At 36.1% G+C, this 15,721-nt stretch overlaps 1 protein-coding gene across 1 annotated transcript in view; it reads right to left on the bottom strand.

Moving 5' to 3' along the window:
- LOC133523387 (CYFIP-related Rac1 interactor B) overlaps positions 1–15,625 on the bottom strand; it is a 53,651-nt gene extending 38,026 nt beyond the window's left edge. The window contains exon 1 of the mRNA XM_061858932.1: positions 14,919–15,625. Within this exon, the coding sequence (XP_061714916.1) occupies positions 14,919–15,233 (315 nt within the window). The 5' untranslated portion in view covers positions 15,234–15,625. The remainder of the gene's footprint in view (positions 1–14,918) is intronic.
- Between the last annotated feature and the right edge of the window lie 96 nt (positions 15,626–15,721).

The following is a 15,721-nucleotide window of genomic DNA, read 5'->3' as shown; positions in this document are numbered from 1 at the left end:
GAAAAAGGGTTTGTTTTTCTTGAACCTATGGACAATAGCGTGAATTATGTAAGATTGTGCTTGTTAAAGTTTTTTATTGAGAGATAATAAATATATTGGTAATCTGTTTTATGATGCCTACATTGGTTATACAATGTGTTTGTACACATATAGTGGAGTCGTTAACCATGTATAGTACTATGAATTTTACCGACAAATCACCCCCCCATACTTAAGTTTTTTCTCAACCATTTTAAAAATGCATCCCTTCAAAGTATTATGGCGCCTAATAAGACTGCACTTGGTTAATGTACCATTATCTTATCCGACCATTGACCTATCGCGCATTAAAAAAAAAATTCGATAGCTTATGAATTAGGGCATAAATTTCAAGGATAAATGTTCCAGAGAATTTTCCACAATTACTCGAGAATTAATAACAAAGATGCAAATTGTCTTAAAAAATTTCCTTTTTTTTCATTTTATGTTTTTTTCGAAAACGAAGTCGGTGAGCTGTACTTTTTTATTGTTGACTAATTGCTTAAGCTTAGTTTGTCAGCTAATAATCATTTTCTTTTTACGAAGTACTTTGATGTGAACAGTTGTTAAGTAGCAGGCGTTACATCAACAAAGAATCAAAGGCCACTCCCACACCGAACGTGTCTAAACCAAACATCTCCAAAACTGTTATGACACAGACGGTATGACAGTATGCAATATGCATATACTCAGCCTAAACATAAAAGAAAGAAGTAACATCATTATGTCGGATGAAATCATTCATTTTAATCAGGGATCCGCCCTGGCTTTTTTATCACGGCTTATGATAAATTTATGCGCAATCACGGCCCGTCCCAGTCAGTTTCCAAGAGAATCTGTAGTCTTATTAAAACACTAATTATTTAGGGGTTTTGTATTAAGATGACAAAAGCTTTTGGGGAAGTTTTGCTTGTGATAGCTTCTAAATTGGAATCTTATGCTGCATGTATTAAGGATTATTTTTATATCTAAACTTTAGACAAAGAGCTTTGTGAAGGCTTGTCGTCGCACTGTGGGCTGAAATTCGGTTCCCATTGACATAGAAATAAGAAGACCTTACGTGTATTTTTATACAGTAGACGAAACGAAGAAAAAATATCTACCACATGAGTTGATACTTTTTCTCGATTTCGTTAAACATAAATCTTCACTTCGCACTTCAAAATAGCGAGATCTATTTTCTTGAAATTCTTTGTAACATTTATGCTTGAAATTTATGCCCTAATTCATAATGAAAATAGAAAAATACACAAGATTTACTATATACAATACTATTTATCTTTAAACTAGGTCGTATGAAAATGTTATGTGGGGGAGGGAGGGGTAGTCAAGAACCTCACCAAATATCACCGAGGAGGAGGGGGGTCAAAAAGTAGCCGAAAAAACTTCGCGTGATTTATGCACAAGGCCTAATCTTAATTAAGTAGCTGTTTATTATACACTATCTAATTAGTCGTATTTTATATTATAAAGGTAATTAGTCTATCTATCTAAACAAGAGATTATGTAGGTAACTAATGCTAGACAAAACAATCGTTATTATTTGGTACTCTTTGTTTTATTTTTAGACGATCAATTAGTACGTCGGTACATCGTAGACACCGAATTATCTAATTTAGCAAAGAAGATTACTTATTAGTTTATTACTCATATAAAATTTCGTTACTAACTAGTTAACGAAAGCTCCTAACTTTCAGAAGCACTAGGGATAAGCATTGGAAATTAGTGTAAGTACAAACAAAAACACGCTCACTCAAACACAATAAACACTTTCATCCATGGGTGGATTTGACGTGGAATCAAGTGAATAAAACGATTTTGCAAAGTTCGTACTTTGATAAGAATGACAAAGCAACAAACTAAATTACATGCCACTTTACTTGACTGATATGATTAATGCCAAATGCAGCTACAAATTCCGACGTTGCATTCACGATGAATAATGACAGTTGCACGAGGACCTTTTATGACGGCGACCTTGCAAGCCTTTCTTGAGAGCTATTCCGCTGTCCCGAGCTAAAACGTCGTATGTTCTCATACAACTGGTATATGTTTCGGCCAATTTGGCTTTGCTGTAGTTCTGAAGAACGTGGCACCTGCCAAGTCATGCAGCAGCTGCTACTCAACCAGTTCGACAATTTGCTTAAAATAACGTACGTTATCCTTCTATTTATAGGTTCACACACAAAGGTACGCAAAGAAGTCCAAAAGGCAGGTGTAAAGTTCCTGCCGGAAGTATTTTTACTTAGTTGTCTACTTTTAACAACTGGATGTTTCGTTCTTTTCGGTAAATCTGTTAGTTCATCGATGAGATTAGATCGTAACATCTGTTCAAAAACTAAGGTCACTTAACACAACTGACAAAACCTAGTATGGACGCAAAAGATTATTTTTTTCTGCTAAGATTCAAATATCCAATTGTATATAATTTGTGTGTTAACACAAACAAGCTTTTTGTGGTGACAATCAGGTAAGGATTGGAGCAAATTCGAACAAGAAAGAATAAAACTAAAAGCGGCCAAGTGCGAGTCGGACTCGCCCATGAAGGGATACGTACCATTTATGACGTATTAAAAAAAACTACTTACTAGATCTCGTTCAAACCAATTTTCGGTGGAAGTTTGCATGGAAATGTATATCATTCTGTTATTTTAGAAGTTACAGGGGTGGGGTGGGGGGAGGGGGGGGGGGGGGGGGGCGACACATTTTACCACTTTGGAAGTGTCTCTCGCGCAAACTATTCAGTTTAGAAAAATAATGATATTAGAAACCTCAATCATTTTTGAAGACCTATCCATAGATACCCCACACGTATGGGATGGAAGAAAAATGGGGAACCCCCAAAATTTATTGTTTTTTTTTCTATTTTAGTGTGAAAATTTTAATGCGGTTTATAGAATTCATCTACTTACCAAGTTTGAACAGTATAGTTCTTATAGTTTCGGAAAAAAGTGGCTGTGACATAAACGGACAGACAGACGGACATGACGAATCCATAAGGGTTCCGTTTTTTGCAATTTGGCTACGGAACCCTAAAAAACGTTCGAGATGAGCTAAAAAACTAAACTATAAAATAAAGAAGCCGCCCGGTTGATGTATGAAAATGACTTTTTTTAATGGCCCTCTGTATTTCCTATATGCACTTCATGGCACTTTATAATCCGCTTTAAAGTGCATTCTCCTGTGCCTTTTTCCGTTTAATTTGGCACACGGCTGAGCACGTAGCTGGCACGCAAAACGACAGCGTGGAATCGGGATAGCGGGCGAAAATCTAGCTTTAGATTGCCGGGCAGTAAATAAGGTATTATAGCTAACCGTGTGTTCTCATTGCTTAAAAAACGCATGCGAGTTCAATGCTTAGCTAAACCAGTATATTATTGTGCTCTGGAACAACGTAAGGGCCACTCCGGGTATATCAGAAATTCCGATCAGGAGGCGCAGCGAAAATGTCAATCGTACATCGACAAACGCCGAATGAAAAGAAAAAATGTAACGAGATGACTGATGCTACGAAAAGTCGCGTGATGGTTTCCATACATTTTATTTAAGTTTCGAATGGCATTTTCTATCAACGATTGTCATCTTGGCTGAACAAGTCCACGCGGGTTGCCTTAATGTTTGGTGAGTGGGTATTCGCGGATAATATCGTCCACACTTTGCACTGCAGCTCCTGATTCGCATGCTGGCGACTCCCTCCAGCCACATCTGTGCAGAAACTCTCAACTTTTACCCCAACCGGTTCGAAACCTGCAGGTTTTTCTGTAGGGTTGATATTTGTCCCTAGGCTGAACAACAATATCACCCAATGTATCCAACAATTGGGCGTACTGCTATAATATATGTAGATATACCTATTACCTATTTTAAATCATATTTACGATTGTATTTTTGCCATACGAATTAATTAATAAATCTTGACTACTAGGCTTGGCTTGACCAGAGAATGTCCTGATTCGGAAAAAATAAGATCTTAAAGTCCACGATGACGCAATTCAAAAGATGATGGACAGGAGGTTAACATTAAATTTAAGACCCACAGACATTCAAAACTAAATTCATTAAGGACCGGGCATATCATAAAACACTGGTATGCACGTCCGACAAGCATCTGTAATAACACCCTTAGCTGTTGAGCTATGCGCTCCAGAGCAAAAAGACAACAGAGTATGGGTTTTATATGTACTTACGGTCTTTGTTAGCAGCTGCGCAATATGGTCTGTTGGGACGATCACATTGCGAAATGCGCACTGCGCACATGCCACGGCATTCCCAAAAGGTCCTATAAACAGTTCGTTTAATAGAACTTAAGACTTATTTGGTTGTACTGGATCGGGATGGGCCTGCTGTATATTTAATAGCTAAACAGGGCAAGTCATGCCATTCTCTAGTATTGTGAAACGGTTTATTGCGATTGCGACATTTCAAAGAGACCATGTGGCCTAAACTTTATGGTTTAACTGTAAAGGCTTATTTGGTGACCTGATTCTAGATATTACAAAACATGAAAAAAAACCAACTTATCGATGTGTTATCGCTTAGGTACTAGTTTCATGAATGTTTATTGTTGCGTACAAAAAATTCATACATGAGAAATGCATCTAACTGCCGCAATATGGATACCTACTCAGGATATGAGTTTGTGCATAGGTATGCAGTAAGATTTAATAATTACTCAAATTTTTGATCTCGAAATAAGTTAAACAAATTTCAAATGCCATTGAATTGTATACCTTGTTCTTCAATTTCAACATGAGTTATTGCACTTGTGCTTAGTGCGTGCGGCAGCTCAAACATCGACACACCCAGCTCCGTTAAACTGCACTTGCATTAAATAACGTTAATTACCTATAATATGCATCTGCATTTATGTAATTAAATATTATTTTGACGACCGGTCTGGCCTCGTGGGTAGTGACCCTGCCTATGAAGCCGATGGTCCCGGGTTCAAATCCTGGTAATTTATTCGTGTGATGAGCATGGATATTTGTTCCTGAGTCATGGGTGTTTTCTATGTATTTAAGTATTTATAAATATTTATATATTAGTACCTGGGCGATTGCTCGGTTACAACTATTTATTGTAATATGGTGGTGTATAGGTGATAATCTTAACTACATTTTTTTACTAAATTAAACTTGTATAAAACAATAAAAATCAAAAAATTATATATAAACTTGAACATATAAAATAAAAAATATTAGTCATCGGGCGAGATTCGAACCCGTAACACTCGTTTAGCAGTCCGCGTCTTAACCCGCTGGACCAGACGGACAGTGGCCGGCAATACGAAATTAGCGACCATATTCTGCGTCGAAAGAAAAACGCATGAAACTCGAAAACACGCGTTTTCCCAAACATAAGACTAATCTAGATAGATTCTAAACCCCCAATAACCCCCATATACCAAATTTCAGCGAAATCGTTAGAGCCGTTTCCGAGATCACAGAAATATATATATTTATATATATACAAGAATTGCTCGTTTAAAGGTATAAGATATATATCGTTGTCAAGTACCCTCAACACAAGCCTTATTGAGCTTACTGTGGGCCTTAGTCAATTTGTGTAATAATGTCCAATAATATTTATATTTATTTTAGAATTTTTCAGTTAGTTTTGGTGGCGTAACTTTTAATGTTATAATTGTTATAAAACAGTAATTAAACCTCGCCCACTTGGTGTAATTGGGTGATTATTGTAATATTCAGTAATGAAGTCGTAAGGACTTAATAAATAAATTTGCATCGCTCGCTGGCAGGACGTGAAACCTAATAGATAGCCTTCCTTCCCTAGGTACCTATCAAGCCAGATTTTTTTACCGGACTACGTACCTACATTAGAATGAACACTTGCACCCACATTAACTAAGTAAACTGACGTTTGCATGATATAATGAACATATAAAGTGAGTGCTGTAGGGAGTAATCCCTTACAGTATAAATCTGATAATTGGCTCCACAAAACACGTGGAGTTTTTATTCATATTTTTCCATAAATATACTCGTACCTGTTTTATTTCGAGCTATCCTCTACAGTCAATTTTCTACCTACCTGGATATGAGTTTAGATGGTTGCCCACGGCGTTGTTTTAAAAGAATTTCCTCCCACGGGCCTGCTGTGGATTTAGCTCCCTGACGAGGTTTCCCCGACAGTTTAAATAAAGGTTCTTCAAAAAAAGAGTGTACAGCTTCTTTTAAATGTAGTACTATACTTCGATCATATTATTAATTAGATCATAGGGGTATGAATTATGAAAGTAAAAAAAATAAGTGCTCATATATGCTGATATATAATTGTAACATTATTGCTGTAAATTATTTTTCATAAGTGTTTTACAATAAAATAACACGTCAAGATTGCTTACCCTTTTTCTAAAAAAAAAGAAGTTTATGAGCTCAAAACGTCCAAACAATCGGCGTACATTTCTGGTATTCTGGTTGACAGATGCCACTAAAGTGGTATAAAAAGCCGCATACAGTAATGGGTAAATCAGAGCTACATAATTACGTATCGAAGAACTGTCATCGGGTTTCACGACATTGTTACGATTACATAATAATGGTCTGACGCTACGCTATGAACGGGTCATTGCTCGCGTCTACGTATTATGTGTAGCGAATTATGTGCAGCAAACATCGCGTCGATAAAAACGCGACTATACAAAACTATTAAGTTTCATGGGTGAATTCGCCTTTTGTTTTTTACATTTCTACATCTCTACATGAGAACGCGTATACGTAAGCTTTCGCCTTCTACGTTTCGCTACGCTACGTACGCTACCTTCGATGTTTCGAGGACGGTATTGTCCCTATGGTAACAAGACCGGACCAGAAGTGCGGATAATTCGAAAATCTCGCGCAGCAAGATTTTTTTTTTATGATACAGGAGGGAAAAGAGCCGGCAGATCACCTTTCTTTGAGACCACGAGAACAATGCCGTCCTTGAAACGACGGAGGTAATTTTAAAGCTTAAGTATGTATATGCGATTAAGTTCCGATAAAGTATGTAATAATATGTGAAAATCTTGAAAGTGTTAATCAGTGTTTTACGTGAAAATTGGTACGGGTTTTATTTCATTTATCATTATCATATCAGTCAAACGGCTTCTTATACCTATTCCACAATGGCGGGGAAAATTCCTAAGAATTTTCTAGTTGTAGCCACCTGTACTTATTAATTGTTACACACAGCCGCAAAATGGTATATATGGCCACTTTATGCATGAATGTATTCAGTGTCCATGCAATTTTGCAGCTAACTCTAACTCTGTACCTGTCCAATAAGGGTAATAAGTTAAACAGACAGTTCAATTGTGTTCGAATAGTATACGTTTAAAATCCAGTCGACGGTCAACGAGGACAATATCAGGAAGGAAGCGATGTACTTACGCAATCGACATTAATAACAGCTGGCAATAGGCAGGATGATTTCATCGAACTATGATGAAAAACGGGTGGAACGGGTGACAGGATGACAGCGGGATGAGTTGTATGGGGACAAAGCTTAAGATTAAGCTAATGAGTAGTCGTAGTAAGTCCATGGAATATAAGTATGTCCCACATTGGCTGTTATAAAATGTTATATAACATCGCGTGACAGGTACAGCACGATAGTATTGATAGTTTTTTATTATGTTTTCTCTGTCACACGATGTTATATAACATTTTATAACAGCCAATGTGGGAGCACCACGCTTTGTAAATAACTACAAAACTGGAAGCCCTTTGTTCTATGTTATCCATGTTTTATGAAGCTTAAATGTACAAAAGCATACCTATGTACAAACTTCATTATACCATATAAATAAATAAGAAATATATACACCGTGTTTTTATTGAATTACATTAACTTCGGAGTATCAGTAAGAACGTTAAGGGAAACTAAATGGCATAGTTAATTAAAATATATATATATATTTTAATTTTTATAAAAAGTAATCAAATGTAGCATATAGCGTTGTTGTAACACGGGCATTACATTTAACTCAACCAAACAATTGAAAACTGTGACATATCACTGTTATTTCGAACATCAATCGCCCGAAATAGTATTTACGTTTAGTAGCAAATGTATTATCTCATACTAAACACTAATCAATATGTAAACAGGACCTAAGGCAAGTGTACACGCTCGTAAGGGCCTTATAAGATAAAAAATAAATATTGAATACCGGTGTCTTGGAGAAAGTTACTTAATTTAAGCTTAGGGATGCACCCTTGAAATTAACGGAAAAAAAACACACGGTGTATATATATATATATATATTTATTTCATATTAAAGGACAGTCTTACACTCTCCCATAGTCCCTCTCCCACAGTAAGCTCAATGAGTTTGATATCAGTTGAAAGAATTGATGCATTGTAAAAACTGGAGCTTAGGTACTCTACCTTAATGAACCATGTACTCAAGTGACTCAAACGAAGTCAAATGTAATCAAGCGAATTAGGTTATCTACCTACGGTCAGTTCACGTCTATAAATAGGAAGCAGTTGATATGCGTAGCCCGATAGCAAATTAATTGTATCAATAATTCTCATATCAATAATTCAATAACTAAATTGATGGATCCGTTGCCCCCAAAGGAAGTATATACGTCATTCAAACAATTCTCACGCGATCTATTCGAGTTGTGATCATTTTATTGGATGATTGTCACATGCATTTAAAGCGTGAAGAGATTGCAGGGTTACTACGTGTTGCAATCCGCTCTCCGTCGGATGTGCAGTGTTACGAATAAATTAGACACATACGTTAGTGATTAACGAGATGGTTAAACTGATGACTCTGATGAGATTCATACGCTTGGCTGAACACTTTTGTAGTCAAAGAGAGAAATGAGAAATTAGATAGTTTGTATTTACGCGTATCGTTGTCGAGATTGAGATGCTTGGAATTCTAAGTAATATTGAGATGGACAGAGTTCTCAGATATGCAGATTGTGGACGTGACTCAGTTCAGTTCAGACTGAGGGAGCGTTACAGTGTAATCAGTGGGTTCAAGTCAAATGTTGTGTTCAAAATTTTCCCTGATTTCATAATTCATATATCCGACGCCGTATCATCGATAACGGATACCGATGGAGTCATAACATAATACCTACACGAGTAGATATATTAATGTAACACGCTATCACTTGAACTACGTTTTTACTGAAAGGCATTGTAACCATTTTTATTAAGCATCTAATGGCCTAGGTACGGGCTATGTAGTAGTAAAAGGGCGGTAGAGACACTAGAGACTTGACGCGTACATTGCAGTATAATTGGATAAGGACTCCTCAATCAACCTTTCTTCCTGGACATTGTTAGAACTGCTAATTTGTACTCATTTTAGCTCAAGTTTTTGTCGAAACTATTGAAATGGTAAATATTGAAATAGTGGTAATACTATATAGTTAGTCTTGTTTATTGAGTAGAGCGCCTACTTCATAATTTTCATAATAAATAAGTTTTCCTCTGTAGGGTATATAATTTATGTCAATTTCTTTGGAAAGCTTGCAATTATCTGTTTTATGTTTATGAATGACTGGCCAATTATTATTTTCGGAAGCATAAGATAGGTATATACATTCTATGTCATTAAATACACAACTCTCTTCTCATCACCTATCTTGTTGTTTAATGTATGATTAACGTGAAAATTGCGGAAATGAGGTTAACAACGATTATCGTAATAATCAGAGCATGTGTACAATACAAGTGACGGACGAGTTTAATAGTATTATATGATATATCGCATTCAGTTGTTTTATAGATCTTTTTCTGAGCTACTTTCGTATCCACTCACTTGCTTTTGGTAACTGTAGTTACCAGCTGTCACCCTTATTTTATTATAATAATAGAAGTCACTGAAAAATATGAAGCATGTCAGTGGGTAGACAAGTTGTAGAAATAACATAAGGTATATTTGTTGAACAGCGTAGACTCCTTGATTAATTGTAAAGTAAAGGTTCTGGTCCTACGGCCAGGGCTAAAGGCCCTATGTATATGTATACATATATCGAAAATAATCTTGATCTTCAAGACAAGGATACTTTTTTATGTAAAGAAATGAGATATTTTTGCCATTTTTTGCCGACACCAGCCGACACTATACTTTTTAATTTAATACCACGACGGTGGCAACAAGCATACGGCCCGCCTAATGGTAAGCAATCACCCCGTAGCCGTATATTACTACCAATGTCTCTACATGTCGACATTGAATATGCTATTGTACGAGTATTGAATGGCTATAAATTATCAGATCTTGTAATATAAAAAATGACTGACACATTTTGTTTTCGACTCGAGCTGTTTAGATGAATCGGCATTTAACAATAGTGTTGCTATTTCACAAGACAAGAACAAAACAATAATGCGTACGCGTCCACGTATACATACAAATAACGTATCCAATAACAATTCATGGGACAGATGTGATGGATGAACACCCTTAAAAGTTTTTTGTTTATAATAATGCGATACTAAAAATTCACTAAGATGTTTTACCTCAAAAAAAGTAGCAAGCTAAGATGAAAGTATAACACTAATTTTATTAAACGTAAATATTGTAGGCGGTATTTTAATTCAGCAGATTCACGTGAACTCTCGCTATAACACCAAAGACCCAGACTATTCCAAACTAGCCATCGACAAAATTTTAGAAAAAAAAGTGTAGCAGGTAGACAAGAAATGGAGATGGAGCCCAAAATAATGGCTCCCATTGTAACAGTCGGCCGGCGAACATTGGGGATTTTAGCACTTTGTTTTTTAACTTATGTCAGTTTCAAGAAACAGAAGGTTCTGTATTCGGGTGTGGGCTATTTTTAATACTTATAGTATGTTTGCATAGAAATATGTGTTGTCAAAATATATACCTTGGCAATGTATGTAATTATACAATTTGAAAATTGTATGTAACAGAAATAATATTATTCCTGACACCATCTAGTCATCAGCAAAAGTAGGTATTTATCTAAGCGAGTGAGTTGTCCAAACCTTGCAGTTTTCTTATTAACGCTTGCGGTGAGTACAAGATGTTTTAATTCGTCCTTCTACCGGGATCTAGGAATTTCTCGGTAATTGATGAGGAATTCTGCGCGAGTACAGTAGGTAGGAATCTTAAGTCAGAGAATAAATTCTATTCCTTGTAATTTGCACCACGCAACGGAGACTTCATATGCGTTTCTGTAGGTGGGTAAAAATTCTTTGCGTTGCCTTGTTTCTGACCACTCTTTCACGCTTGTATGTGTGTCTTCTATCAAATAAATAAAAAAAGTCGAGTGCATAGCATGTCTTTCTAGCTGTAGATTCTAATTTACATGAGAAAAATTAAAATTTTAATTTCATCTCATACAAAAAGCGTTACATTTTTTGGGGACATAAAACAAGACAACAAAAATAATTTTGACTCAGGTACACAACTAAATATTTTTACCAGATTTCTTTGCAGCTTTCTTGTTAAATGAGTTATAAATTAATTTTATTATAAAAAACCGAACAAATATAACCATAACACTTAATTCATCTGGGCCATTTTATTTAAAGTTACACTACACTTTTTTCACAAATTTGGTTATGTTTATGTTATAGTTCGTGTCATCCACGATGACGCGCAAATTCGTCAAATCTTACCTTTAACTTTATGACAATACGAGTCAAGGCACGCGTCTTCGTGAATGACACGATCTATATTTCTCCTCAGAATCATGATCATGACTCACGAGCTCTTTCGAACCTAATAGGAGAAGTGTCCCAAAATTTCCATACATTTTACGATCGAAATTATAACGGAATGAAAATAAAAATCTAGGACTTTTTTCTCCTATTTCATAACTAGAATCGAAGGAGCTCGTGATTCTGCGTAGAAATAATATAAAAAATGTCCAAATTAAAAAAAAAAAAATTGCAAAACCTTTAAAATAATCCTCTTGAGAGAGAATCGCAAGAGAGAGAGACAGGTATACGAAATTTCGATTATCGATGTTCAGCCCAGATAACTATTGCCAGATATTTATTGCCATTATCTGCATAAAGACGAGACCTTCAAAGGTCGATCGATAGGATATTTTAATCGGACCTTTACCGAGACTCTTCACGGTGAGATAGGTACGCACAACGCCTGCTTGGCTTTGCTATTAATAATGGCATGGTAAATAAAATACCGTAAACATTTCATACTTCATTTTGTTTTCTCTGCCTTTTATTGTTTGTACAGATTAATATATATATATATGACTATATTCTTATTCAGTTTTATACATCGCCTGCCATCCTAAACATTAGCTGGGTGGAAAAAACAGTGACTCTCGGCATTCGGGGTACGTATGCTAAGTATAATATAACTCCTCGATATAGACACCTGTTTAGTAGAGAATCTCTGATTTTTAGGGTTCCATACTCCGCTGTCCGTCCGTCCGTCCGTCTGTCACCAGGCTGTATCTCATGAACCGTGATAGTTAGCCAGTTGAAATTTCTACAGATTATGTATTTCTGTTGCCGCTATAACAACAAATACTAAAAACAGAATAAAATAAATATTTCTTTCCGATCTCGAGGTCTCATCCATCACCGAAGTTAAGCAACGTCGGGGGGGGGTCAGTACTTGGATGGGTGATCTTTTTTATAGATAATAGTACGGAACGGAACCCTTCTTGTGCGAGTCCGACTCGCACTTGGCCGGTTTTTTTTAAACCAGGCAATGCTAAACAAATTTACAGTGTAATGTAAATATAATAATATAAAGAAAATTAGAAATAATATAGGTATAAGGTGTTTCATGAATTCAATGAAACCTGTTTCATATTTTACGAAAAACGATCGGGAGCGTATACGTGTGATGCCTATGGTGAAAGATGGATTTACGAGTAAGTAACATGAGGCATCTCTCGCTTCTACTCATCAGTAGAAGCGACAGTTGTCTCTTCTGTTCCCGAATGTCTTTACCTTCGGGAATGGTAATGAAACACATATTTGCTTATACCTTTTGTCGCCCAAGAGTATAACTGTATTAAACTTGAGGGCTTTTTTTTGCAATTTTTTTTCATATTATTTCGGAGAGGAGACAACTATTTAGAACCTAAATTTGAGCTGCAGATAGGTAAGTACCTAAAACATTTCCAAATTGTATTTCGTACTTGGCTCTATGAATTTGCGTTATATAATTCTAAGTAGGTATTAGTTTTAGATATGAAATAATTACACCTAGACACTGGATGTACAGAACGTTTAAATTATGTAACTTGGTTGCAAAATGAGTACATATTCAGTCATGTGGTTAAAACAATACCTACATTACCTATTTTCTGCTTTATAAATTGATATATCATTTAATTTCCTGTTAGGCAGTTTCATTATAGCATTTACTGCATAGGTACATACATTAACAATCAACACATAAGCATGATAGAGTATGTAATGTATAATCCTTAGTGGACACTACACGGAGGACTGCAGCTTTTTTTGACAAAACCGAATTTTCGGCCGAAACATAATTTTTGTGCCGAAATCTGCCGTAACGCCGAAATATTCAGCACTTTTTGGCCGAAATTTAACCTTCGGCCGAAACATAATTTTTATTCCGAAATCTGCCGAAAGAGACACCGAAAATACGGTCAGATAGTAACAGTCCCCAACGATTTCGTTGATGGCGACCCTAAAGGCTCATTGCGATTCCTTGGGCCCTTATATGGCTGGCCACGCCAAATCTGGTGTTGAAGATACTGTGACACTTGTGACAGTAGAGTTGCCCTATCGCATTGTATGTGTATGTACACATACAAGATAGAGTATCTACATAACATTAAGAATCTTTTGTTTGGTTGTGTTATCTGTGAAATAACTTATCACTTGACAGAATGCAATCAAAATGATAAGCACTCTTGTGATAAGATTATGGCTCATCAAAAGGCAGCATACTTTAAAACTATGCTATTTTATTAAGTTACACATAAAAATAAATAAATGTCAGAGGCAGAAGTACAAAGTTAATGAACATAGAAACAGGCTAATTAATAAAGTTTCTAATGATGTTTATTTCAATAAAATATATAGAATCATAATAAAATATGAAAACATCAGTTATATAAAGATAATGTTTATATTAGTTTAAAACCTGAGTGTAAAATTATTACTTTTATTTAGTCAAAATAGCTTTGTGATTTAAGTAAAATTGAACTAGTACAGTGGAGTATATTTATATTAGATTGAAAAATGGAAATGTCTCGCTCAGGCTGTAGATATTTAAATTTTTGCATTATGACAAACATAGTTAGTTTACTTCGAATAATATCTATCAAATATTGGTACCAACATTGAAAGAATTTCATGTTCATATAGGTATTCATAATATTATCGTAAAAGTATTTAACTGCTTTAATAACAAGCTAACAAGCTCACTTAGCAGAGGCAAGCACAGTGGCAAACAAGCATATGGCCTGCCTAATGGTAAGTAGTCTCTGGAGCCTATGTACACCTGTAACTCCAGAGGAGTTACATGCGCATTGCCGACCCTAACACTGCACCCTTATTCAGCTCTGGCAACCTAACTACTATGTTGCTGTGTGGCTAACAATACTATGTTGTGACTTTTTATACAACAAAGAAGGGTATTGAATGTTTTTTTTAAGTGCATATAATTATGTAACATGACTTTTTAAAGACTACATACTTAGATCAGTGTAGCGTTATAAACAAAATTCTTCTCGACCACCAATATCAATCAATTTATTCCGATTATAAATTTGATGAAAATTCTATTGCTCAAGTTACTTAAACCTTCCATTATGAGGAGGTAAAACCATTTACCAGGATTCAGAGCTAGGATTTCCAGCTTCCCCTGTAAGGTGTCTGCTTTGGCTAGTAGATGTTAAAATTTCAATTTTTTTGAGTATTTTTTTTAACATTAGGCTGTTACTTACCCGCTGTAGCTCCACAGAGTGGTTGTAGCATCGCAGCAGCTTATCTACCAGCGGTTTGACCGCGCGCCAGGCTCGCTCTTGAGAAATCCGCGACGGATCCGCTATAGCCTCCCGTATCTCCTTCCCCGCCCCCTTATAACACTGTATCTCCTCCAAAATCTTCTCCGACTCCAACAAAACTCTCTGAACTTCCTCGTACACTTCTTTCTCCGTTTCCGTGGGCGCAGCGTTCTCGAAATCCAAAAAGATATCGTAGCGCGGCGACGAACAGCAATTTGAGTCGTCACGGGCCAAAAGACTCAATAACTTCCCCATTTTTGTTTAAATAAAAATAATTCACTGTACTATTAAATATTACTCATCAGTGGCAAAGGTATCATTGCCTATGATAACTTTTCTAGGAAGAGCACTTCTGTATTAAAGTGGTACACTTTAATTCTTTGTTTTGTTATATAACGTTTTTATACAAAATTCACCGTCCTTCGATTTATCAAAATATATTTAACACGCCCAAATACTATACGAGCGCTGCATACAGCGACCCAGCCCAACCCGACTGCGACAAACGAACCACCGTCCTCAGACAGAACGCAGGACGAAGTGTCAACTGTCAACTGTTTGTCAAACAGACATTTCTGCCAGTGTTGTCAGCGAATCTTTTTAATACCCTATCCACATTTAGTGCTAGAACTCAAGCCATTACACTGCCACGATTCGTGTTTCGCCATAGACATACAATATAACTAGACAAGAAGCCGAGCGACCAGGGGTAAGAGAAAGACATATATAACGTCATCATGACA

This window comes from Cydia pomonella, chromosome 12, assembly GCF_033807575.1.
Source record: "Cydia pomonella isolate Wapato2018A chromosome 12, ilCydPomo1, whole genome shotgun sequence".
Lineage (NCBI taxonomy): Eukaryota > Metazoa > Arthropoda > Insecta > Lepidoptera > Tortricidae > Cydia > Cydia pomonella.
This window is presented reverse-complemented; position numbering and strand designations above follow the sequence as displayed.